The following is a 27,511-nucleotide window of genomic DNA, read 5'->3' on the forward strand; positions in this document are numbered from 1 at the left end:
TTATATCCCTATGCTTACCAAGATTCATGCCTTTTGGATTATGTATATTGCAATTTTCAGTTAAACTTCTGAATTGCAATTTGACACTGTCTATGATCTCTCTGTTACATAGATCTGTAGTAGGAGAGATACAGGTAATACAACATCAGCCATATTTACAATTGGATTCACACTAACAGCTTTATGCAGCCTAGTGGGAATCTTCCAGGTCTATGTGTTTAACTGGCAGTAATTGATTTCCACCATGGAATGTCTGAGGGAATGTCATAGTCCCTGTTTTATAAATACAGGCTTATGAGGGAGTTATGTGATGGAAGAGGAAGAAGCAGAATGTTCCACACAGATATTGGCCTTAATGAGAATTAGTGGCACCCCTGACCTATAAGTCCCTTATTTCTAAGCACCAATTCACTGTTCTTTTCTGTTTTGTTTTGCTTAATTCTAAAATAAAACGTTTTGCTTGTATAAATTAAATAATCAGAATATATTAAATACATATTACCAGCTCATTTCTCAGTAAAGCCATGGCATTGTTTTTGTGTTTCTTCCCTGTTCCTTTTTAAAAACAATCATGAATCATCAATGCAGGCTTATTATTTTTAATATCAACAATTACGATAACCAGCAATTGGACGTCAAAATAAATTGCAGAGTGCTACTAAATATACAATTCCAAAAAAAAGGGAAAATTTTGACCAATTTATTATTTAATGCTGAAAATTTAATGTAAAGAAAGTATTTCTGACAAATATAAAAAATCTTTATAATGTTGCATTGCCAGCAGATTGTTTTTCCTATGTAATGAGCAATAATTGGGCACTAAAAAAGAGTTGAATCATAAGCAGATACTGTCCACCCTTTTATTTATATATATTTTTATTACATAATCTGCAGTAAATACAATTCAATTATATTTAATTTATATATTATAGAATTTGTGTATATTGGACACATGCTTCTGTCTAAGGTATGATCAAACCCCTCTGGGCACTCGGGCACTTATCTTAAATATAATTAATTAACACTATTTGGCACTTTTACTATAGTTAAAAGAACCATTTCCCTATATAGGAAACTTTAAATTATCCAATTTCTAAGCTATATGTTGATTATGGTGTTTTTATAAGACTATCTGGTTTGCTCCCCAAGTTAAGTTACTCCTATCTGATGCATATGTAAAATGTTATGCTATGTTAGCTTAATAAAGACTTTTATAATCTGCAAAAAGATGTTTTTGTCATAGAAATTTTGAAGTTTTGTATTAATGCTTATTAATTATAAGCAATAACGCCCCCCAGTTTAGTGCCTTAAACATTTTTCTAATTTGGGAGTGTTACATATCTTAATATGCCATATGATTATCGCCTATAGTCCAGCACCTTTTTGGTTACACACAATGTTTTTGGTCAGGAATTTCTTTTCTGGAGAATTATTTTTTACGCTGGCAAAAAAGTCAAACGACATCTGTGAATGACAGATTCCATAACCGTTTTCATGTCGTTCGTGGATACATCATAAAAAAGTCTCCAAGTAAATGTTTGGGTGTGCTCCAACAAGATTACTTACATACATTTATAGGAATTCTAGTTGACTTGCATGGTATAACTACAATTAATCTTTTAACCAGTAAATATTTATCTGTGCCTTGAAATGGGGAGTGAGGAATATTGGGCTTGGATCGACATATTACTTCTTCAGGAGACTGCTTTTCTTATAACAAACCCCAGTGCTATTTTATTTTGCCTTGCTTGCAAGCTGGTTTAATAAAAATGTCTTTCTGCCAACCCCATGCTTGCCATGGGAACCAAATTCTTGGTTTCAATAGATATGGAAACGAGTTTGCTTTGATGTAATGCATTTGTGGATAAAAGAGTAACCACAACGTCAGAAGGCTTTATTATTCATTAAAGTTGAATATACGGTTTTATGTCTCCTCATACCATGGTGTTGAGTGCCCTTGGGTGGAAAATGTATTTCCAGTTTATACATTTTCCTTAATACTTTTAAATAAATAAATACGATGAGTTGTGTGACCTTTTGATGTCCACCTTCTTTTATACATTTTAGTTTATCCCTTATTAGTTTGTACCCAAAAAGAAGGAAGGCTACTTTAGACCTACCGTATTTTTCGGACTATAAGACGCTCCGGCCTATAAGACGCACCCAATTTTCTAGGAGAAAAACCTAGAAAAAAAAGATTCTGAACAAAATACTAAAAAATCACTCTGTGTCAATGTATCCCCTTCTAATCACTCTGACACAGAGTGATCAGAAGGGGATACATTGACACAGAGTGATTAGAAGGGGATACATTGACACAATGTATCCCCTTCTGATCACCCTGTGCCAAAAAATCATACTCACCCGATCCCGCGATCCCGCGATGCTGCGTGCTTCTTCTTCTCCTCGCTCTCCTCCCGGCTGCAGCGCGTGTCTCCTCCTCCTCCTCTGAGAGAGGAGAAGCCGACACGCATACCCCAGCGATCCCATAAGCAGGCTGATCCAGCCTGCTTACCGGATCGCGAGGGCACGTGTGCCGTCTTCTCCTCTCTCAGAGGAGGAGGAGGAGACACGCGCTGCAGCTGGGAGGAGAGCCAGGAGAAGCCGGCACCCGTGCCCTCGCGATCCCGTAAGCAGGCTGGATCAGCCTGCTTATGAGATCGCGGGGGCACGGGTGTCGGCTTCTCCTGGCTCTCCTCCTGGCTGCAGCGCGTGTCTCCTCCTCTGAGAGAGGAGAAGCCGACATGCATACCCCCGCGATCCCATAAGCAGGCTGGATCAGCCTGCTTATGGGATCACGGGGGTATGCGTGTCGGCTTCTCCTCGCTCAGAGGAGGAGACACGCGCTGCAGCCGGGAGGAGAGCGAGGAGAAGAAGCACGCAGCATCGCGGGATCGCGGTATCGGGTGAGTATGATTTTTTTTAATTACCAGTATATTTAACATGTATTCGGTGTATAAGACGCACCCACTTTTCCCCCCCAGTTTTGGGGAAGAAAAAGTGCGTCTTATAGTCCGAAAAATACGGTATTTACCACTTACAGGTAGTCCCCGGGTTAAGGACATCCCACATATGGACGCCTCCTAGATACAAACGGGGCTTCCCTGCTTGCTTTGTGCTGGGAGGTTTGAAGGGGCAGTTTGCATGACTTGCACAAGAAATCTTGTGTTAAACACAGCTGAGGTTGTGAGTGATCTTAGGGGGTGAGCTCTTTCTGCAGCCTCTTGTAACTCTTTAATGACCAATACAAACTCTGCAGTTGTCTCTTTTTGCATATCAAAGCACAGCTTGCTCCAGAAGTTAATGAATGTCTAGGCTCCAGATTTGTTTTTTTGCTTTATTTGTTAATAACTCACAGTGAGGATTTTATACAGTAACTGACACCATGCTGTCTAAAAATATGTTAAGACAAACATCTGTCTTAATTGCATTTAATAAAATATTGTACCTGTTCTGACTTACATACAAATTCAACTTAAGAACAAACCTACAGTCCCTATCTTGTATGTAACCCGGGGACTACCTGTATTAGACCTATTCCAAATAGTCAAACTTTAAATGATGAGGTGGATCTGTCGTAAGCATTTGTTTTCTTGTTATCTTTTGATAAAACTCTGCATTAGGCCTATTTTCAGATGTGGAGAGTTCTGAATAATTTGGAGCTTTTTGAGACTACCATAGGTATGGTGCTAACTGGCATGATTCATGGAAATGTAAGGTAATTTTGCTCAAATTAGTTTACAACTTTTCTGTGTTCTATATATTTATTTAGGAGAACAGTTAAGAAATTAAAAAAATATTTTCTCCTGCCACACCTTTCAAAATCTTGTTAATTAAACTTTTACACCACCCGGTTTTGTGCTGTATATTGAAAATATTATATTTGGTTAGAGGCTAGATTTGTTTATGGATTTTCCAAATGATAAAAGTTGAGTTATTTTGGGGATTTCAGATTTCCAGGTTCTGAAACATAGTGCCAAATGCAGACATAAAGGAATCATGTGCCCTACATGATTTGGGATGTTTTCAGTCTTCACTAAAACTTATTGTCTTCCAAAACATTGAACAATATGTCTCCTCAAATTCAAGTAATATAACTTGTGCTCTTATTTAAGTTAGGAATACTCTTCAGATGCTTTTGGGGATTTGCTTTCTTTACTCTTTATTGCATCAAGGTTTTAATGAGTCCTCTATTAGTAGCATCATATCAGGGGCCTAATTTATCCAAATTTCTTGGTGGATCTTTTTTTTTGTCATTTTTCAGTTAGAAAACCTATAGCTTGTAATTAATGTGTGGCTGCCAAAATCAGAAAAAAAAGTTCTTTTAATTTCATATGACTTCTTTTTTTAAAGCAGATAAAGCTAGGGTGGTTCCTGGGTGGACCTACATCCCCTTCCAAGTGCTGCCATTTGCTTATTCACTAAAGTGCAAATGTATTTAATATTTAGGAGTTCTTTTTAGGGTTCCGCTTTGATCTATGTTGATTCTCCCCTTCTTGCTAATTTTCAATTTTAGCAGGTTTTGTTTTGAAACTTTTCATGTGCTATCACTCCCATATTGTTTGTTTCCATCTCACTCCTTTAGGGCAGATATTGTTTAGAGCATTGATAGATGGGGCAGTGAAAGGTATAATTTAGTTCTAATGTCACTCTTTTTTTCTCAATTCTACCTCCAAGGTGGCATCAAAGAAATGATGTGTCACAACTCCTCACTAAAGCACAGGTGCCTCTCTCCTGCGCATGTGGGCAGTCCTGACTCTGGGCCTCCCTGTGCACCCAAGTTTTATCAGTTTCCCCTATCCCGCTGGCCAATCAGGAAATAGCCTCTTATTTATACCTGGCTTTTTAGCTAGCTCAGACACGGCACTCAGCTATCGTGCAACGTGTCCCCACTAGTGCCAAGCCCCCTAGCTCTGCTGAGTGTTTCCTCCACAGCTGCTGTTTAATTTAGTTCTTCCCTTGTCCAAGTCCTGTGTTAATCCCTTATTGCCCAGTCTGGCGTTTCCCAGCCTGTTCCCTTGTGCTGTTCCAACTGTACCTCTGTGTTTGCAGTATCCCTGTGTCTTCTGTGTCACCTGTGCCTCCTTTAGTTTACTGTATCTCCTGTGTTCCTCTGTGTCTGCGGTGGCCTCTTTGTCACTGGTGTCTATTTCCTGGATTCCTGGTATTTGACTCCTGGCTTGTGACCTGACCTCTCCTGCTTGCTGCCTGCATCGACCCTGCCCTTCCTTGACAGTTTTTCTGCTTAGGGATTTAGTATCGTGTATCTTCCTGCCCACCCGGGTGTGCCCAAAGACTTTGCAGCGCAACCAGCAGCGCAGCCTCCTCGCCATTAGACCTGGTTACTGCTTAGACTGCACTTCTAGACTTCTCAGGGCTCACACCATTTATGTACAAGCCATAGCGCCCTCTAGTGGCCCTGTCTCCCCAAGTGTGACATGATGTGAAAAAATTTCCTTTTGTGTTATCTTTTGGGCTAAGTTGATAAGCAGCTCCTTGTCAAACGGAATGTTTATATTTGGATATTTCTAAATTTAAGCTGTTTTGGTCAAGTAAACCTTTACTTTGGATTTTGAGCTGTAGTTTCCCAAACAACGCGGGGGTTAATGATCTGAAGAAAAATGAGAAATGTAAATCTGTTATTAGAAATTAAAATTTATTTACTCATTTTAAGTCTTATCCCCACATAATATTTTTCTCATATGCTTACTTTTGAATGTTGTAGCTTTTATCAGGGAATCTTAGTTATTTTAACAAATTTATAAAACATGTTAATAGGGTCATCCAAAAATACATGTCTATTTTAGATGTTTTTTCCTATTGACATGTGGATTTGTTGGGCTTGTCTACAGCCTGTGCAGATCAGATCTTAGTTACCGTAATTTTTTGGACAATGGCCTAGACATTTTTCTTAAAGTAAGAATGCTGTTTTGGATGGTCTTCACAGCCTGTTGAGGTTTTATTGTTGTTATTGATTTATCCTTATTGGTAGATGTGTTCCAAAGTACCATTTCATGTACTGGCATTGTAGCATTTAGTGAGGCCTTGACATAACAATATTTATGGGCTACATTCTGCTAACCTGGTGAGGTGTTTCCAAGTTACTTGAGTTACTAGAACATGGTTTCAGCCTTGTGGAGTCTTTCAAAGCGACATTTAGCCTATAGATTCAATTCTCTCATTTGTTATAACTTTGGCAATATGTAGACTGGGTTTAAGAGTAGCAGTTTGGGTTTGTAGTTATTTATTTATTTATAAAGATAGATGTGCTTTATTACAGAGGTTTCAGCTTTCATAGCCTGTGTTTTTTCCCATGAACTACAAGTCTTTACACAGCTCTAAATCACATGCTGCAGATACATAGCTTTTATGCTTCACACACTGAAGGATGCTATATCCCCAACCCAGCACCACACTCATTACCTTTAGTCTAGCCTCTGTTCAGCCTCTGAGGGCTATTAGTGCTGTTCTCTGTTGCCCCCAAGACTTAAGTATGGAAAACACTCATGAAAGTCAGTTACATACTGGAACTAGACCGGAAATTGCACAGAAGAATAATAAGTATGTAGGCAAAATCACAGAGTAAAAGCATATCAAGGGACAGAGAAAATAGTTGTATTGGGAATCAGTCAGGCAAGCAGGGTATCCAGGAGAGGAGGTTCAAGGCCAAAAATTTAGGCAATGATCGGTCAGTCCAGATGGTTGGCAATTTTGCCCTTAAACTTTAGTGGGGGTGTACCCTTAGCACTGTAGTCTTGGAATATAGCCTTTTATAGAATCTGTTGGTGCTCATTGTGTACAGATGTGGCCAGAGCTGACAAAGATTTTGATTGGGAGTAACTCAGGTGTCATGCTGAGTTACATAAACAACTATCTATACCTATACATATACCTATACCTATACATATTTAACTTTAATTTTAGATAATGAGGAAAGGTAAAACATTTCAGAAACTTGTCAGGTTTTTTACTGCTATGGGCCCCATTGGAGATATTTCCCCTGACTTTCTGTTCTTGTGACAACCTTTTTGCCAGACTGGAAGTGATAGAAAATCTGTAGTGGTGGAATAGACAACACCAAAAAAATGATATTCTACTATTCTCCTTAACTTAAAAAAAGCTTTTCTTCCAGTTCTAGAAACAGAGTCATAAGAGGACAGAGTGAAAGAGAAAGTTGTTGAATTGTAGGGAGCTTGGGACACTTTGAACAATATTGCAGCACTGATATGATCAGTACCTGTGCTAAAATAGTTGAGTAACTTACCACCCCAAACCTAAAGTCAGCTTTTCCCATTTTCCTAGAATGTGTTAAAAATATATGCAAACCCATTACGCATAAAGGATTGTATAATGGCTTATCTTGTCATTAAATACACATTCCAATGTTGAGTCAAAATCTAATGTAAATTATGTGTTAATGTTCTGTATCTTTCTGTGGCAGTAGTTTTTTTGATTTATGTTTAATTCAATGTGATTTAAGTGCTTTTTTCTGTGAGAAGTACTGAAAGCTAATATGCTGTGTGTTTATGTAAAATATATTTGAGACACATTTCTCCTAGATCTTCCAAATCTCTAAAACCATGTATCAAGATGAAGATGATGGAGATGTTTTATTGACTGCAAATAATATTTTTTAAATCAAAATTTTATAGTGATTATGTTGTATATTGAACGTAATAGTGGTTTAACAGAAAATACCTTACCAGGTTTGTGCTGGAACTCATGTTTTGCAGGTGCCCCATTTTCATCTAATATGCTTCGAGCAGAGCAAGAACTTCAGCTGTGGAATGAGGTAAGCTTAGACATCTTTACAATTTGGGAAATATAGAATTTGCACCCCCATTTCCTATATTTGTTTCATGTCAATGGGAATTAATTTTATCCATTCCTTCAAAACTCCCATTATTTGCCATTATACATTTAACTGCAAAAGGTACATTCATTGAAAGGCAGATTCATTTAAAAAACTAAATTCACCTCTATTCTAGTTGTGCAATGGCCATGAGCTCCATTGCTGAACATTTTCTTACTGGGTTTAGGATTGTGGGCCATCAATACTGGCCAGACTGGGATGATATAACTTCAATGTATGTGTGAAAAGGGGTTAATTCATCAACACATGTCCAATGCACATGCTCAGTTTTTTTAACACTCTTTAATAAAACATATGTAAAGGGTACAAATCAAGCATAAATGGAATAAAAAAAAAACAGCAGGCAAACATTATGTATAGAAAATGAGTCAATGTGGGTCGAACCTAGCTCCGAAAGAGGAAAAGAGGAAAGGATTTAGGTAATCCTAAATTTTATTAGACAAACTGTGCTGACAATATGACACAGTTTGTCTATCAATAAATGTTTATTTTAATTACATTGTAAATAAATGTTATGCTTTTGCTATAAGCTATATAGCTATTATTGCTATAATTATTTGTAATTAATGCCTTCAAAATCCCATTACATATTTTAATTTGTAGTTGGAAGGAGTATGATGTAATATGCAGTGGGCAGGAATCAGGAGAGTTTTCTAATCAATCTGGTTTATGTACAAAGTGCATTGATTAGGATAATGTTGTGCACAGGGTACAGAGGTCTGGACAATTTTATGTACAGAGTGCAGGGGTCATACTGTATGTAACTCACCAGCTGTAGGGGCTCAGCACAATGTACAGGATGCTGGGGTCAGGTATAGTGTACTGGTTGCAGGGTTAAGACAAAATATACATAGTGGAGAAATCAGGTTTACGTAAAGTACAGCATACAGGAGCCTGAAGTATTATTATTATCATTCTTAAAAAGTATTTATTAGGCACTGACATATTACACAACGCTGTATGTTTAATTGGAGTTGTAAATGACAGACAGATACAGACAGTGAGGAGGAGGGGACCCTGCTAAGAAGAGCTTACAATCCAAAAGGTGGGGGAAGCAGCACACACTGTGAAGTGGGATATGGAATGTTGGGTAAGTAAGGGGGGGGGTTAGGAAACAGAAGAAGAAAGGTAGGCAGGTTTGAAAATATGGATGTTGAGTGCTCTTTTAAATGAACAGAAGGTAGGAGCAAGCTGAATGGGACATAGAAGACCATTCCAGAGAGTTGGGGCAGCTCTAGAAAAGTCTTGGAGCCGTGCGTGTGATGAGGTTATGACTGGGGAAGTCATTAGTAGGTCATTGGAGGAGTGAAGTATATATTGCCTGACACACACACACACACATTGACATGACCACATACCTGCTAACATTTACATTACTTTATTCCCTTGTAAATTTCATTGGTAGTTTAGCTAGCAGCAACTGTAACCTGCCACAGAAATGTGTTGAGGTGGTGACCCTATGAGAGTGAAGCTCACAGGCTTCAGTTTGTTTAAAGTTCCCTCCTTGGCTCTGTGACTATGTGAGTGTGGTTGCCCAGAAGGAACATGTTGGCCATAGCAGTTTTATTGGACAACAGGGGAGCTTTAACCCAGGGTAGCAGAGGATTCATGTGCCCTGCCCCATCGAGGGTTAATTGTAAACCCCTATCAAAATTTCTAAAAAAGATTAAAGTTTAGCATGCGGCTGAGATTTATTGGAGAAATACAGAAGGCGTATTAATGTATAGCAACAAATTACATTTATGTTTAAACTGATAAAATTGGGTTACTGTACATAAGTGACTTGGCACTGCTTTATCAAATAAATAAAATTAGGAAGTTCTTATCTTTCTACATATATGACATCCTGTTTATAGGATAGCTTACTGGAAATGCTTTATTAGCTTTATTGGCTGATAATAGAAGATAACATATTAAAGTTATGCAGATAACAAGATTGCTTGCAATTTTAACTTTAACTTTACTGCTTTAGAAGCAGACATATATATGTTTCAGGGTTCTGTTATTAAATTAAGTTTTATTTTGGGTGTATTGATCCTTAAATATATACTAGTAATCTTTGTTGGTTAAAACTAACATAGGATTATGAAAATCCAGTATTCATGTGACGCCTTAATACCCAGGAGGGGGGTACCTATACCTATGTGGTCAAAACGTTTTGTTTCATTTTTGCGTCTTGCCTTAAATAATGATTTAGTGTTATGGTTTACCAGCATAATATTGCATCCTATTATGTGTTGTCTTTTAAAGGGTTTGCTACTTTGCTGGGAGACTCAGTGCATCCTCTCTTATATTTTTTTTTAATTGTTTGCCTGAAAGTCAGTTTAAAAAAAAAATACAATGGTTTGGAGTCCATATTATTTTAAACGTTAGATTTGACCACCTTACATATGGTATTACAAGGCATTTAGAAGATTGGAATTTCCGGTTTCACTGTTGCAGGATTCTGCTTTTTAGCTGAATAGAGCATGGTAAAACAATATATGACCCCTAAACACATATGGGGCCTAACTAAATACATTTCTTCAAGAACTGTAAAACATAGACCAGTGTTGTCCAATTAGGGGGCAGAGGTGGCTGCTGGAAATCTGGAAAATTCCCCTAAAACAAAGAGACGGTGCAGTACGTGGAATACAGTACAAGGTACTTAGTAGTAGGACAAGGTACAAAAGGTGCAGTACAGGGTACCTAGGGAGCAGTAAAAGGTACAAGGTATGGTATAATGTAAACAAAGTACTATGGTTGTAGCACATGGTATATAGGGTGCAGGACAAGGTACATTGCATGCAGATTAAGGTACATAAAATGTAGTTCATGATACCTAGAATGCTGTAAAAGGTACATAAGGTGCTTAGAGTGCAGTTCATGGGGTGCAGTGCAGGATATATAGTATGCCACACAGGGTACTTAAAAAGAAATATTGGCTACTAATGGTGCAGGAAAAGGTACATAGGGTACTTAGGGTGCACCAAAAGGTACACAGGTTACAGAACAAGGTACATAAGGTGCAGAGAGTGCAGTGCATGGGGAGCATTACAGGATATATAGTATGCCACACAGGGTACTTAAAAATAAATATTAGCTACTAATTGTGCAGAGAAAGGTACATAGGGTACTTAGGGTGCACCAAAAGGTACACAGGTTACAGAACAAGGTACATAAGGTGCAGAGAGTGCAGTGCATGGGGAGCATTACAGGATATATAGTATGCCACACAGGGTACTTAAAAATAAATATTAGCTACTAATTGTGCAGAGAAAGGTACATAGGGTACTTAGGGTGCACCAAAAGGTAGATAGGGTACAGTGCAAGGTACATAGGGTACAGTACAAGATACGTAGGGTACAGTACATGGTACAGATACATGGGGTGCAGTACTTAAAGTCACCTGTTGAACAGCCCTAAGATAGACCATTATGAGAAAATCTATATCCAGCCAACCTGAAGTTTTTTCATTAAAAAAATGTACTACTTGGTGGTAAATATTTTCATTCCCGGACCAGGTCAAAGCAGATAATAGTGGAAAGATCAGTTAAATTGCACTTGTACAATTAAAGCTATGTGCATAGACCTGCAGTGAGAACCATCATTTATTACAAATATGTAGTTTAGCACTGTAGGTGTGTGCACATAACTATAATTGCACATTTGCTATTTCACTGACCTTTTAGTAATCTGCTGTGATGGTTGCTACATAGGAACAGTTTTAAAACATTTCTGACAAAACTTTATAATGAATACTTTTAATAAGTTTGTCACTTTGCTGATGACCCTTCCTGTCAGGTGGAACCTTTGTTACCAGGACAGAAGGGAAAATCGCTTTAACGAATCTCCAGATAGCAGTAAAACAGCATAGGGTTCTGAATGCCTTTAGGATACATCGGTTTCAAACACCAGATAGGCAGAGATCCTGTCATAGTCACAAGAAAAAACATTCTGACACTACAAAAGGTATTTTCATATACAAAATATAATAGGATTTTGTACTTCTGACATATGCCCTGTCCACGTAAAGTTTAGTGGGAATTTAAAAAACAGACATACAAATAATGTTTTGTCAAACTTTAATTTAAGAATGATTAGACACAGACAGGACTGGATTTCTACTTTTATTTTTACGAGGACAGCTAGCTTGTGCTCCAGGGGTGAATATGAGAAGGTGGCCATTATGATAGTGGAAGGTCATTACTGGGAACCATGATAGTTGTGGGAAAAAACAGCTCTATGCTAAGCACTTATGATGACAATATAACAGTACAATAGCAGTATAAATGGCATTGTGAGAAATCCGGCCCTGCTGACAGAGCTCCTGTTATCTGGTAACCAGCTTTGCTTTTATGCCCCACGTTCCGTTTTCTGCAACAGCAGCATGTCAAAGTGTGGATGGCGGAACAAAAACCATGATGGAGCACAACAGATGGGGAATGGACTTCCTCCAAGCCTGATATCTTTAGAAAGTCATAGGGAGACACATGAACCGCAAAAGTATGAGAGTCTGTGTGGTCATGTTACTAATGAATAAAACCACAGAGTAAGGTATATAAATGAGTTTTTTTATAAAAAGAAAAGAGTTACTAAAGATTCGGAAACAAATTAGGAATACTATTATACTATGACTTGACCAGGGAAGAGGTTAGAACTTAACTAAACCTGTGATACTCACCTATCCCTGTTCTCTCACAAGGAGCTGACATTTTCTTATTTCCTCTCTTCCTGTAGACAATCTTAGGCCATATTGGCTCCCATGTGCCTGCACATGTATTCGTTCCCAGCATGCGAAAGGGAAGCCAGAAATGCTGAGTAACCTGGCAACCAAAGTTGACGCTGCACATGCGCAGCTCAGCTTTTTGCCAGATAGATTGATTAGGTAGCTAGGAGGGATTATTGCCTGTTCCTTTCTTCATTAGTGACCTGCCTGACCTAAAAGTGGAAGTTTAGTCCTGCATTAAGTCAGAAATCAAAAAAACCCAACAAGAAAGCCAGCATGTCCTAATCATATACTTGTTAAGAAGTTTTTCTGTATAAGTGTTAGTATACAACTTAGAATGAAAATGAAAGGTTTCTAAAAAGGTAATAATTTGTGACAGGTTCATTTTAACTCAAAACTTTGATTTGTGGCTCAGTGGTTAGGCCTCCTTGCAGTATAAGGTCCTCAAGTTCCAATACTGGTCAGGACACTATAAGCATGGAGAGTGTATGTATGAAAAAAAATACTGATGGGTTAACTGGCTTTCCAGCATAAATGGCCATAGACTATGTAAATGACATATGATGAATATGGCAGTGTATGAGATTCTTAGCTCCTCTAAGCGACAGTTAGGACTATGATACTGACGCCATATAAATAAAAAATAGTAATGAAAACAGCAACTGCAGTGATCTCAAGTGAGATACCCATTTATAAGTCAAGGGATCTTGTGTACTATGAGTTTGATTGCTTAAATGGACATGAAATATATGAAAATGTTTTAACTATTTCAACTTTTTAATGCCAAACAGCATGGGAGTGCAGAATAAATGAGGACCATCTCACCAATAAGCACTGCTTTACCATGTAGGGTTAATGCCTTGAACTTTTGAAATTGTACAAAGTTTTGTACAATTTCCAAACTATGTTGTTTACAGAATTGCTGACGCTCAGCAGGTTACATTTTTACAATTCTTTGTGATTTTCCTGTCTGCAGATAGATGATGCATGCTCTGCTATGCTGTCAGATTCCCAGGTTGTGGTGAGTCTCTGTATTAATTATCTTTTTCCTTTCCTCTATAGAATAAAAATAGAACTGTGTTTTCACCATCATTTCTTTTGTGTATGCAGGTGTCCAGTCATTTAGAAGAACTTTGCTTTATGGCAATGGGAATACTGCAGAAGTCTCAGGTAAACAAAATATTTTTTTCATACAATTGTGTATGCAAGTGTATGCAAATCCTAACATTTAACTTCTCCTAATGAGGGTTGTTACATGTGTTAGATACATGATAACAAAACTCATAGAACCAGCGGGAAATTCAGCAAGACTTTAACGTTTTGTAAACCCTGCCTGAGCTGCACTAAAACTAGCTACAGAACACACCTCTTCTATGTTATATAGCATAAGAGAGGTTGTTCTGCATTCCTAAAAATGCAGAACAACCTCTCCCCTCCAAGCCTTCCTCCTGCACACAAGGGGGCAGGGAAGCCACATTCATATCTAGGAGTCGTCTGTATGTCACTTCACTAACACGAGGACTACCTGTACAACACTTAATCTTCCTTCTCTCTTACTAAAGAATGATATGATATCTTTTTACTTCCGATGATTGTTTCAATGATGGGCTTTTATTACTCTTTGTAACATCATCATATGTTGATGATTTGCTTGTAAACGTTTTCCTGTTATATTGCCCCCTCTCAGAACTACAACTCCCAGGTAATCTTTCCCAACGCAGAGCCTGTGAGCAGACTCTTGGGTGTCAAGGCAGCAGCAATCAAAGTTCTGTAGGTCAGAAGGAAGGGCTGACAACACTACTGTTCGGAGATGAGACGTTGTTGCCTGCCTTTTTATACTTTTTACAGCAGTCATTCTCAAGACGAGGTTCTTTGCACTATCATTGACTGACTTTTCATTTGATAATACCTGCAAAGTTCTGGCGTAGACCCTGTTTGGTAGGTCCAGATGCGTGACATTATTTTTGTTTTATTGTCCATAAGGGTTGTATTTTATTTATCCCTGTACAGCTGAGAATTCTGCCCACTGGTCACCGATGTTAGAAGTTTTTTCCTCAAAATAATTTGTTTTAGTAGATGTGAGAAAACAGGGGGTGATAGGAAATCTCAATAAGTGCATGGACATCATAAAAAAAAAGAAGGGACTCAGACATCATTCAGACAGATTGTATCCATATCTTGATGTGTGTAAACATGAGGATAGTTTTGCCAGGGGTTTTGCTTCAGGGGACTACAGTTTGTTATATCGCTGTGTTTCTAGTCATTATTTTGTAAAGATGCCAGGGTTTCATTCATTCAAGGTGCACGTGGTTGCCCATAGAGCAAACTATGGGTGGGTAAGCATTTGGGGCATTTCAACCCACTAGCTTCTCCACCTCAATTCATCCTTACACTATAATCAGATTGGTGGGAAGGTTGTGGTGCAGTTGCCACTTTTTACACTTCTATGCCCCTGAACTGCCTCTTTGGGTGAGATGCTAATAAAACGGGACAATCCACAAAGAATAAATGAGGAGTGCAGGGAGAGGTTCAGTACCATCCACCCTAAAATGTGCAAACACTAATTCTTTAAGGATCTCATACCATGCATACACCTAAGCAAGCCTCTGGGATTGCTTGGGCCTATTGCAGTTGTATACTTAACTTTATAGTTGGGCTTCACAGGTTTGATAGCTGGGCCTTACAGATTGAGAATCAATGAACTAGAGAATTACAAACACAAAATTTTTTGCCTTTTTAGTAAATCCTTCACTCTGATTTTTACAGGGTTCAGAAGAAAAAGATGACTCAAAAAGGGTAAGTACTGAACTCCACAATAAGAAAATTAAGGTTTTTGTTTTTGTCCTTGTCCTTGAGCTTTTTTGTGAAGTAAAATAGCATTTTAATTTTCTTTCTGCACAGTTCTTATTTCATTATTCTAAGAGTCATGACTCAGGAAAATCTGACATCACGGTAAGTTGAAGTTTATAGGAGAACAGCATCCAAACTATACAACATCCAGTATACTTCTAAGACTCATTCACCTGCATTGCTAAATTCAGCATTGCTAATTCCACCCCCCGATAACCAAAATATATTATGGGGCACTCCAGTGATTTTACTGCGTTTACTGTATACATACAGTCATCTGTATATTTCTATATAATTAAAATATGCTATTTTATGGATAAATCATAAAGGTCAGCCTAATCCGGGAAAATTAGCAAGCCGTAAAATTGGAATACATAAATTGGAATGTCTGTGCATCCTGTACTGTTTTGAACAAGGATAACTACAGACTGTAATAAAGAAGAACTATAGAGGTAGGATTTGAAAGTAGAATGTATTCCTTACTCAACAAACATAAGAGAAAATTTGTGTAACTCTTGCCAAACCAACAACCCAGAGATGTATAAGAATCCTTGGGTGTTGGATCAACATGAATATTTTATTTTCATCCGAAAAGACTGTAGATTTATAAAGTATTGCCTGTACATACCCAGTTTTTAGAATATATTGGTTTTGCCATTTTTTTTAATCTTGTAAGCACAATAATCTGGATGTATGAGGCCAGAATGGAGAGAATCACTGATGCCAACATTGGATGTAGTAGTGGAAGTCATAGTAGTGGGGAGATATAATTTTATAAAGCTTGTTTCACTTTATGTAGATGCCACGTCCATTTCCAGGACATAATGGGGTATATTTGCTGTAACGCACATATTTCTTTTGCTGATGTCAGGTTTTTCCTGTCACTGTGAATTTTGTACAACAAAGTGATTGCTCACGTTAATGTTTTTGTTCTAGCCTTTGGGTATATCCAGTGCTTGATATCAATGCCACCTGAACTCAATAAATATTAATTAGAATTTTTACATATACAGTACTTTATTTTCTGGGTTGCAAAAACTTTGCCAGCCAACACACTGCAGTATGCACAATACTTTGTTCTGGGCTTATTCAGTAATAGCATGAAAACCATTGATGATGTGCAAAGTCAGTAATTTGATTGTGCTTTTTATCAGTTTAGTATACTTTATTAATGATCATGGGACAGAATTTTGCATATTATATGTGCTCCATGCAAAACCTTCTCTAAGCATGCAGTATCTGCTTTACAAGCATGTAACTTTAAAAAAAAAAATATTGAACAAATCAAACACAACAATCTCCCTCAGTCATACTTATTGGAAGATGAATCTGTACTCAGAAGAAAATCTACACTAAAGACACACATAAGACACAAGACAATACACATGAGCACTATGCTGTACTTCATGATATCTGTGATGTCTGTTATGATCCAGGACAAAAAAAATATTGTCTGTCTATAATTTGACAGGTCAGGCAGTGTTCAGGCAGAATCAATGACTAATATATTAATACAGCATAGAAGGCTGAGACACACAAAAAATAAAGAATCAGAAGACAAGGTGTAATCAGAGAAGTAACTTTATGAACCTTACAAGGACCAGCAACTAACCTTTTGTTTGAAGTATATAACTTCTCTTAATTGCTACTTTGGTGTCATTGAATGCATTTTGCTGTATCTGATCAAAAAGTGCACAAAATACATCTTAGTCACGACAGAAATTGAGAGCTGACCTGTGGTCTGTGCATACTTCCTATGTATCTCAAGTGGAGTAATTAGCTGTCCCAATTCCTATGTTAGGATCACAACACAATTAGGGGGGCATTTATAAAGCTGCAGAAGTAACCTCACTATTAACATCACACTCATAAAACTGACAAATCTACTGACAACTACCTTTTATGAATCATCACCAGTTCACTACTTTTAAATAAGTGGCTTTGCTACTGCATTTATAAAGTTGTGATCATTCAAAAAGAATATCGGGTTACCAGGAATGAAACGTATAAGCGATGAATATATTATTCTGGCTATTTTGATTTTTCAGTGGTTTTGTGGTTGCTGCATCATTCATGAGATGTATATTGTGTAAGGTACATATCCACAGTGTTTCGTGTCTGCAAAGAAGACATCATGTGCAGTCAAAAGTCCATTGTTGCTCATTTGTCTGTCTTCATGTCCTCTCAGTCGTCTGTCCTGCATCCTTTGCTGCAAATCGTTCCTCAGCTTCATGAAAGAAGGATGAAGAGATTCAAACCTGACGTATGTAACCTTATTTTATGCATTATCACCCTGTTTCTCATAAGTTTTTTTTTCTTTTGCAAAAACCCCAGTGTGTGGTTCTGTAAAAATTCCCAAATTTGTCATTTGAAATAAGATGTAGAAGATAAAATATTTATATCCAGAATACATTGAATATTTATAATCATTTCAAACAGAAAATACTTTAGTAAAATGTATATGTAAAATGTTGGGTGTAAAGCCTGACACAGAAAGAAATAGTAAAAAGGTAAAACTATTTGGGTTACAGAGCTTTGAGAGCAAGCATTTATAACATATTTGAGTGAACATTTAAAACATACTAAGATATTTACAATTTAGTCACATAATGTGCATTAAAGCCTTTTCCAGTTGTTAATTTAATTTATATAAAGAACATGAAGTCATTGTTCTCAGATTGCTTTGTATCTGACTCATGGGTTTATGTTCCATGATCATTGTATAAATGCACAATAATCTATATTTTAGTACTGAAAAGAGTTCAAACAACGTCATTCAGATTATGTTCATAGGGTTTTATATCTGGGATATGTTTATTTTCCTAGTGGTTGAACTTGATGGACTTATGTCTGTTTTCAACCTGAACTACTATGTAACTACGTAACTATTATGTGGGCTATAACCCATTCTGCAAAGACTGATTAAATACCTTAGAACAACATTATACTGATTTAAGACTTTGTATACACTTTCATAATACAACTTCTATTGGTGTTGAGTTGACCTGATAATTATAGTTTTTAAAGTTGTGCTAGACTCAGCACTACACAATATTAGGATCCTGCTGACATTTTGACACCATCTTTGTTCTCTACAAAATTGTCATCATATTCACCCTGATAATACTTATAACAAACCTTGGAAGTCTACATACAAAACAATGCAGGTAGTATGTAGAACCTCCAGTGTGTTATCACCATTTTCACATGTCTTGCCATGGTTCTTTCATTGACATGTATATGCCACATAATGGGTGAGTATTTCTTATTGTTGACTCAACCACACCATTTTATTGTGGATAGAGCAATGAAATGGTTGCAGTCACTGACTGCCAGTTACAATTAATTAGTGTGTTTTCTGGATAGCTACAAAATATTTTTAGGAAAAACAGAATTTTAACACAATAATTGTAAGGGTATATTTTTGTCTTTTTAATTGCTATTCCACATCTGCCACATCAAGAAACTGAACAAATGCTTTCTGATTTCTTTTCCCCAATTTCAGGAGGAGGTTCAAGGTCCTGGAGGTGTTTTAAGCAGAGGCTACTTTCTGTTCAGGGTAATCAATCATTTATTTTCATTAATTAACTGTCTATACAAAAGTGGAAAAATAGACATAGCAGAGCAATGCTTTGTAAAGCGTGCTGTCACTGTGTATCTACTAGCATATCTTACAATTATATGTATTTACTATATAGATACTTAGCATAGTATCCCTATAGGTTATGAATAACAAGAGATGAGACGCTGGGGTGTTTTAGACATAACAGTCTACGCATTATCCAATGGTTATGAAGAAGCTTAAGTGCAGATAAATGATGGCTACACTGTAACTTATGCTTTGCTGGATATAAGCCAAATCACACAATACAATGCAATACCCAGCACTAAAATCTACTGCATCATGTTAACGTTATTTACAGCTGTTATTATGCTGCAGATGTATCTACCTTTATAATGAATGGAGGTAGAGCAGATTGTGGCCAGAAGATTTTTTTTTTTTAAATGACCATGAATAGGGTAATGAGAAGATCCTGAATAGGAATATTCAAATGCAGCAGTAGGTTCTTATAGCCGGTTTTTACTGTTGCACATTTAGCAAAGTTAAAGTTTCCCTCAACTAAAACTGCATGTCACAATGATCAGCAGATACAAAAATATAGGCATGTGAGGCTTAATGCAAATTTAATGTGTCCTGTAAACCTAGAACTAGCTTTCCGTTTGGGGAATAAAGCTTTTATACCCAAAATATATAGGACAAGGTAAAATAATATCTACCTATCTATCTATGTATCATCTATCTAATCTATCTATCTATATTTATATATATATATATATATATATATATATATATATATATAATAAGCTTATTAACATAATAGGAAACACTGGCTTGCTTTCTCAATGAATACCACCTCAAGTTCCTAAAAATTGTTAAATTGATGAACACAACTCCTTAGGCTACATAAGATATCTATAGTATAAATTACACCCAACCCTAATTCACCACCTCTAGGGAAGAAGACACTTTCCTCAATTCTTTCTATCCTTACCCCCACCTAATATAGACCCCCCTTCTCTCCACTAATCACCTAGATTGTCTTTGGAAATCACAAAATTATACCCCCTGCCATGTTTAACCCCATCTTATGCTACTCTCCTTCCATGGAGCAGGAATTTGACACCCATCAACAAACTTGGGACCTTACTTAAACATGCAAGATAAAATAATACTACCACCAAAAAATCTTTTGCATTCTTTCAGTTAGATGATTGCTATATTCCTTCTTCCTGTCCTAACTTTATGGGGTAGAGATTCATAATCGTTATATCCCATATATACTATAATCTATTTATAGTGTTCACACATAAGCAATGGACAGGCTGGATGGTACTGTGGCTGCTGTGTTTTGTCATAGCATCATATAGTCTGTGTTTGTTATCTGTACATTTATCTTTTGCCTGGATTTCAGCCTTAAGAGAATACAAAAAGTATTAAGTCATTACTGAAGTTTCCCATTTTCTCTGCCTGTTTACTAGTTATTTGATCAAGACATTTCCCTGCATTTTCTCCTATATCAAACACGTAACTTCCTGTACATGTAGGTAAAAGTAGGCAACTTCATAATTAAAACATCCTTAGAATGTACTCCTTTATAACAGGTACAAGATAAACTACTCATTGAAGAAACATATCAGTTTAGGTAACTTGTATGTCATTATTTCCATGTTCCTAATCCAATCCTATGTTGATTTTTAGCCCCGTAACGGAAGAAGATCAGCAAGTTTCCGTTAAGAGGTATTTACTTTCTGTATTTAATGAGACCATGTTTTTACAGTCTGTCTCCCTGTTACAGCACACAACGTTTATACAGTGTATCAGCAGAATTAAAATAATCAATATTGGTCATGATTAAAAATATTTGCTGGCACATTTACCAGCTCATATACACGTGCCAATCATATTCAATGACTGACAAGTAGGGGAATGTCCACTGAATATTTAAAGCACAGTGAGCTGCTTTGACTACTGGTCCTTGCTGGAGAATTTATATATATATATATATATATATATATATATATATATATACAAAAAGATGCCTAGCACAGACAGGAGGCAACATGAACAGCAGAGAATGTCATTTAGTTTACCCCCCCATAAATCAGGAATACTGTGATGGGAGATAGATGTGGAAAATTTAAGGCATGGAAATGATGAAAAGGTTTTAGGATTCCCCTATGTTCCTAACACTCTTCTTAGCCTAGATATATATCAAGACAAAACATTGGCAAAATATGAATAAACATAATTTAAACTTAGATGTGTAATCTGCACATCACAGAGTTTTCAAGTTTAGTTGGACAATTTCCTTGTAATTGCAATAAGACCAGATGTAATATTTCAGATTAACTCAGTACTCATTAACAGAGTTGAAAACCATATTACAATAATCAAATTGACAATTTTTGTAGAGTGAATAAAGTACAATTCACCAGTGATGAATGCTTGGTGAATGTTGTATCAAATGTTTAATAAACAGACCACATCCTTAAAATTAAAAATCATAAACGGATTATTTAGTCATCACTTGAACTACAAAAGAGGATCTTTCTATTTTCTAACTTTTATTTTTTCCTGTTGACATTAATATGTCCCGGTTGGCAGACAGTTTGAAACCAGGATGTAGGGTGTCATTACATTTAGAACAGTGGACCATTTAGGCTTCTTATTTAGATTAGTGCATAGCAAAGCCTAGACACTCTGTCTATACCTTGCCAGATACTGGTGTTCTGTTCAAGTGGTCACCAGATAACTGGCTCCTATGATCTGTCTGGAACCCAACGATTAATATTCTGCTATAATAAGTTTTAATAATAAATAGTTCAGCAAGAGTATTCCATTTATTGTCTATTGTATACTTGTTTTTTCTTTACAAAGACCTATTTTGGTATGACTCTGGCACATTGAACTGCAGGGAAGCTCAAACATGATGCAACTCACTGCTCAGTGTAAAAATCATATACATAAATGAAATCCTATATTCGAGCTGATTTAACAGCAAGTAAAACAAAGCATTAAAAACACAGTTTTTTGTATGTCCACTTAAAATGAGCATTAAAGAACATTAAGAGGTAGGTTTTGACCTGACCATTGTGCTGATGCCACTAAGGCCAGATTATATGTTTGATAAAACACTTATGGTATTTGAAATAAAACAGTCCTATTATCTGTAATTAAACTTTGTCTAATATAATGGCAATATTGCATTGTAATTTTGTACCAACAGTAGATCAATGCATTACATGTCTCTAGATATAAAAAGGCTTTGTAGGCAATCATGGCACCTTCTCCTAATAGAGTGGGGAAATGAGCTTAGGCATCATAGGAATGAAAGTGTGTTATCAAATTATTACTAGGTAAAAAAAGCCGCTACCACATCTAAGGACTGATAAGCTGCAATAAATTCAATTTCATTTTAGGGTTTAGAAAAATTTTAATGCCTGTTTTTTTTTCTAAAAGCCCACTGTTCTTACTCCCTCCCTGTTTCTAAAAGCATCAACATTCTTTATTAGGTTTTATCCCAGCCAGGGTCCGCAAAAAAGCACAAGCAATCTTCTGCTCTCACTAGGAAATGGAGAAGGGTCCAGATTGAAAAAAGCTATGGCTCATATCATGAGGGACCACAAAGGGTTCCATAGCCGAACCATAACCATAACTAATACCATATTTATTACAATACCTTGAATTATGGCAATAACAATGGAAAATTGTTGCTACGGTTTTATTAACCTTTTCCACGATATAATTTATTATGTCAAATTATATTTATACAAACTATAAAATAATAGTCGTTAGAAAGTAGTAAGGCAAATGGAGATTATATTAGGTATTAAACTTATCTTTTTGTATACTCAATCAATGAATGATATAGCTATTTAATAAACCTAGAAAGGTAAGGGTTGAGGTATTAAAGTAGGGGAATATTCGTTGGTATTCTTTGGTATTTTAATGAAGATTGTAGGTAACCTGCAAGACCAATATATAAAAAAAAATCCAGGAACAGATTGTGTTGTTCCATGTAAAATAGATTCTGTTAGAACATCTGCAAATATAATATATCCTGTACTGTATTCTAAGGAATGTCACACCAAGTAAAGGTGACAAAATGGTTTTCGTCTTGCAACACCTCAAAAATGTATTTTAAACTAACTTAATGGAGAAAATGACATACTGTAATATTTCTACTAAACTAATAACCAGGTAAAAATGAAAATACATTATTTTGCAGATAATTTTGTAGTTAGTGATATTGTCACATGCTCGTTGCTGTCTTTTCCCACCAAGTGGAAGTGCCCGTTAAAGACCACAGTAGGCAAACGGCTAAAAATGTGTACAAAATATGAGACAACATTAAAACAATGAAGGAGGTACTAAATCCCATTTTTCTGTTTTTGTTTTAGGTTGGCAGATAGAAGGAGGATACTAAAAATATTACTACAATGGCTCGGATACCCCATGCTCTGCACATGTAACAATCTTTCACTATAGAATGTAAAGGCTACCATCATAAATTATTTTTGGCTAATGCTGCCAAGTTATCTTAATTTATTAATTGTATTAAAGCATATTAAAATGACGACATTGTTTTTCAGTGTTCTGATATGTATAATTATACTGTGTAATGAAAATGAATGATGTCCAGGGCAGTTGAAGAGCTGTGCATGCAGAAAGAATTATTAGATGCATCTATTTTGTCCTGTAAATAAATGCACTCAATAGAGGGTTGTTTATAAAACAGACTCTTCTTCATTGCATTGGTTCTTTTTATTGCCGGATAAACCTTAACTGCTACTTACTGTTACTGTTAATAACAAACAGTAAAATATAACTCATTATGTTTCTTTTTTGCTATACTGAAGTTAAAGGTGGATAAAATGTGTCTATATATATATATATATATATATATATATATATATATATATATATATATACGAATACAATAAGAGAGTTAGAGAAGGTTCAGACCCATGGCCAAACCAAACGTCCTTATGTGGCTCTAGTCCTTGCACAGCTCAACGACCCAAACTGCTGTGCAGCTCCCTAAAGAACTAGCAAATGTGACAGCAGGTAGCAGTGAGCAGAACTGAAATGCACACTGCCACCCCCATTCATTCTCTATTGAGCTGTCACAGGTAAGATTCTACATACTGTCGCACCTGGGAAAGCTGCTCAGTGGCATGAGGAAGCAGTAACTGTACTAAACAATTCTGAACATAGTTTTAGAGAGTTTGTTTTGTTCATAGGAGAGCAAACATACATTACACCAAGCGAAATACTACCTGTTAAAAGGTTAATAGCTTATGTGCACATAGTATTTTAAAATGAACCTGCAATTTCCTAAAATAAAATATGGCAAAAAAATGTACTTTCCTTGCACTACCTATTTTCATTTTTTAAATTGCTTGCAGACAATCTGTAAGTGGTAGAGAGTTGGGAGGTAAAGTACAGTTGTGGCATTAAGGAACTGGAAGGAATGGTGGTACAGATATTGCAGAAGGAAATAACAGAGAAAGGCAAGCACAAGTGGGAAAGGGAAAAACAGATCTGGAAACAGGAGTTTTAATAAGAAAAGTGCAGATCTTACAGCAGGGCAGATTGGAGAAGAGAAAAATGATGTGGCAGCAGAGAAATGAAGTACAGATCTGTCAGCAGGGGAGGAAAGGGAAGGAAAGTATTGAGCTTGTAGCAGGGGAGTGCAGGAAAGGGAAGTACAGATATGATGGCAGAGGTGAAGGGAAAGAGAAGTACAGACCTGGCAGTGGGAAAGTAGTAATGGCAGCAAGTCAGTGTGGGTAAGAGAAGCACAGTGTGGGTAAGAGAAGAAGAGAAAGGATAAAAAGTACCGATCTGGCAGTGGGCAGAGAGTGGGTAATGGATGTACAGACTTGTCAGTGGGGGGTGAGAAGGTAATGGAAGTACGGATCTGGCAGTGGGCAGAGAGTGGGTAATGGATGTACAGACTTGCCAGTGGGGGGTGAGAAGGTAATGGAAGTACTGATCTGGCAGTGGGCAGAGAGTGGGTAATGGATGTACAGACTTGCCAGTGGGGGGTGAGAAGGTAATGGAAGTACAGATCTGGCAGTGGGCAGAGAGTGGGTAATGGATATACAGACTTGTCAGTGGGGGGTGAGAAGGTAATGAAAATACAGATCTGGCAGTGGGGTAAAGTATGGAGGAGAAGTACAAATCTTGCAACAAGGCGGCGGAATTGGAATGCAAGTACAGATCCAGAATTAGGGAAAAGATGTGAAGGGACATAAAAATATAACAGCTAAAAAATGTAGGAAAGGTAAGTACTGTCACCTAATGGCGCTTTAGTTTTGCCATATGCACTGCATTTCCAAAAATTGTTGGTTAAAGCTTCACTAAAGATTCCATGATATATTCACCTTTGTTTATGTGGTCAGTATGATTGTTTGGTTGTAAGAAGCTAATTGAAACATTGCACAATGAAAATACCAATTAATTATCATTTTAATTCCATTTGAGCTTTCTACGTGAACCATTAGTGGGATTCTGACCTCAATATAGTGAGTCACATATGTGGTAAACATGCCAAACCGTAAAACAGTTTTTTACAGCATTGTAAGGCAATGCAGTGGAACTACATAAATCTGGGAATATAGCAGATTGAGAATAAAAAATGCATACAAGTATTTTTAATAACATATAGCTAGAACAAAGCAGAATTGTAGACGAAACAAAATATGTGATTTGCTTATATACACAACATATGTATATTTCCTTATTGTATAGATTCAATCATTAGTTATATGTACAATTTATTGAACTTCTCCCCTGAAAGTCATGTTATTGGGTACTCATCCATCTGGTAATTGATCTTACATTCTACTCCCAATCTCTTCTTCTTACCCAGTCTGTTTATTGGTCAGTGCTGGTGCATGCAGTATAATGTAGATAAGAATATATGCTCTCCCTTTATAGAAGGAGAAATATTCATGTAACTTTGGTATGCCTGCCTTATGACTGTATAAGATCATTTGTATTAAAAAAAGAAAAATGAACATCAAGTTGGAAAATCAGCTCTACAAGTAAAACTTATTCCTATTAGTTTCTATTGATTAATTTTGTAATTTTGAGTGTATTTAATTTTAATTCATGTGCATCAAATTTTTGATAAACTGTGCACAAAAGGGCCGTGATGGATCCTCCTCAGTCTACTGTAACTGCTTATTTTTTCATTGAACTTTTCATTGAATACAATGCACAATGAACAAATCTGTTTATAATAAAAGCAATAGAAAAACATTTGATTTTTATCTGGAAGATACAGTATTACTTGGATGAGCCTATGATCAGTCCTAGGCTAGGTTTAAACTATGCCATTTTCCATATCTTATACATACAACCATTTACCCAAAAAAAATTTAACAAAATGTTATCTTCCAAATATGAGATCTTCAACCATCTCACTTTGCCAGGTCAGAATAATTTGACTCCTGAGCATGTACACAGGAGTTAATTTATTATCATTGGCCAGTTATGCTAGAATTGTACAATTAGTACAATTTTAGAGTTGCAGTGTACAGAATACAGTTTAGTGTGCATTCAATAAAAGATTGCAGACACACATATTAGTTTGTTTTATTGCAAAAGAAACATAGCATGTCCCTTCTATAATAAAGAGCTATCTGCTCATAATTTTTTGACTTGTAGTAAGTTTCACTTTAACAGAAAGAGTCTGGAAATTTAGTGTTTAATAGCAACTTTAAATAATTGAGTGTATTAAACTCAATTTATTTTGCATCATGATTGAATAAGTTAAAAAAGTTAACTGTATATACTCAAATATAAACTAATGCAAATGTAAACCGAGGTGCCTATTTTTACTTAAAAAAAAACAGAAAAAATATTTTTATATAAGTATAATCCAATTACACAAAATACAGTTGTTGCTGCCAATGTTCAAAATATCAATAGAAACACCAGTAAAATACGTGTGAATAAATACATCTGTGATTTTAAAAGTAAAACAAAATAATATGCTGAATGTTTATATTTGTTTCCTCCTTTTTACAGGTTAAAGTATTTTGTGCTTTTGAATTGGTAATAATGCATTATTTGCTCCTAAAGCAGGACTATCAAAAAAATTAAAAAACTTTACTTCTCGAGATCCCTCTACACTTGGCCTTGATTTCCGACATCCTAGAGTCCTCTTTCGCCCGCATCGAGTCTTCTGTCTTCTTCTGCCCATGTCACCCAACATCACATTGCACAGGTGCAAGTTTGGGTGACTGTAAAGGAAAAAAGAATGCCAACTTTACAAATATTTGAGATTGGCACTTCTTTTTTTTCATTGTGGGTAAAAGCTCCTTCTGTGCATACCCAAGATCAGGCATGTGTAGAAGGAGCAGCTGGAAGATTGGTGATGTTGGTATAAGAGGAGGCTCTGTGCTCCCATTCGATCTTTACTGCAGAAGAAGTGTTCTCATGTAAAGTTTGTTAAAAAGAGATGAGGCATGAGTCTGTTGCATGTGGATAAGTCTGGCATCTCTGA

The 27,511-nt window shown here is 36.5% G+C and overlaps 1 protein-coding gene across 3 annotated transcripts in view; it reads left to right on the forward strand.

The window, feature by feature from the left end:
* NMU (neuromedin U) overlaps positions 1-23,721 on the forward strand; it is a 36,610-nt gene extending 12,889 nt beyond the window's left edge. Inside the window, exons 2-10 of one of the 3 annotated variants that reach the window (XM_072407127.1) lie at positions 7,734-7,792; positions 13,558-13,602; positions 13,692-13,751; positions 15,348-15,377; positions 15,483-15,533; positions 17,620-17,694; positions 18,937-18,990; positions 20,692-20,730; positions 23,394-23,721. In XM_072407127.1, the coding sequence (XP_072263228.1) occupies positions 7,734-7,792; positions 13,558-13,602; positions 13,692-13,751; positions 15,348-15,377; positions 15,483-15,533; positions 17,620-17,694; positions 18,937-18,990; positions 20,692-20,727 (410 nt within the window). In that variant the 3' untranslated portion in view covers positions 20,728-20,730; positions 23,394-23,721. The remainder of the gene's footprint in view (positions 1-7,733; positions 7,793-13,557; positions 13,603-13,691; positions 13,752-15,347; positions 15,378-15,482; positions 15,534-17,619; positions 17,695-18,936; positions 18,991-20,691; positions 20,731-23,393) is intronic. The other 2 variants (XM_072407128.1, XM_072407130.1) reach the window with 2 other exon arrangements.
* Positions 23,722-27,511: the final 3,790 nt, after the last annotated feature.

This window comes from Pyxicephalus adspersus, chromosome 3 (assembly GCF_032062135.1).
Source record: "Pyxicephalus adspersus chromosome 3, UCB_Pads_2.0, whole genome shotgun sequence".
In the NCBI taxonomy this organism is placed as follows: domain Eukaryota; kingdom Metazoa; phylum Chordata; class Amphibia; order Anura; family Pyxicephalidae; genus Pyxicephalus; species Pyxicephalus adspersus.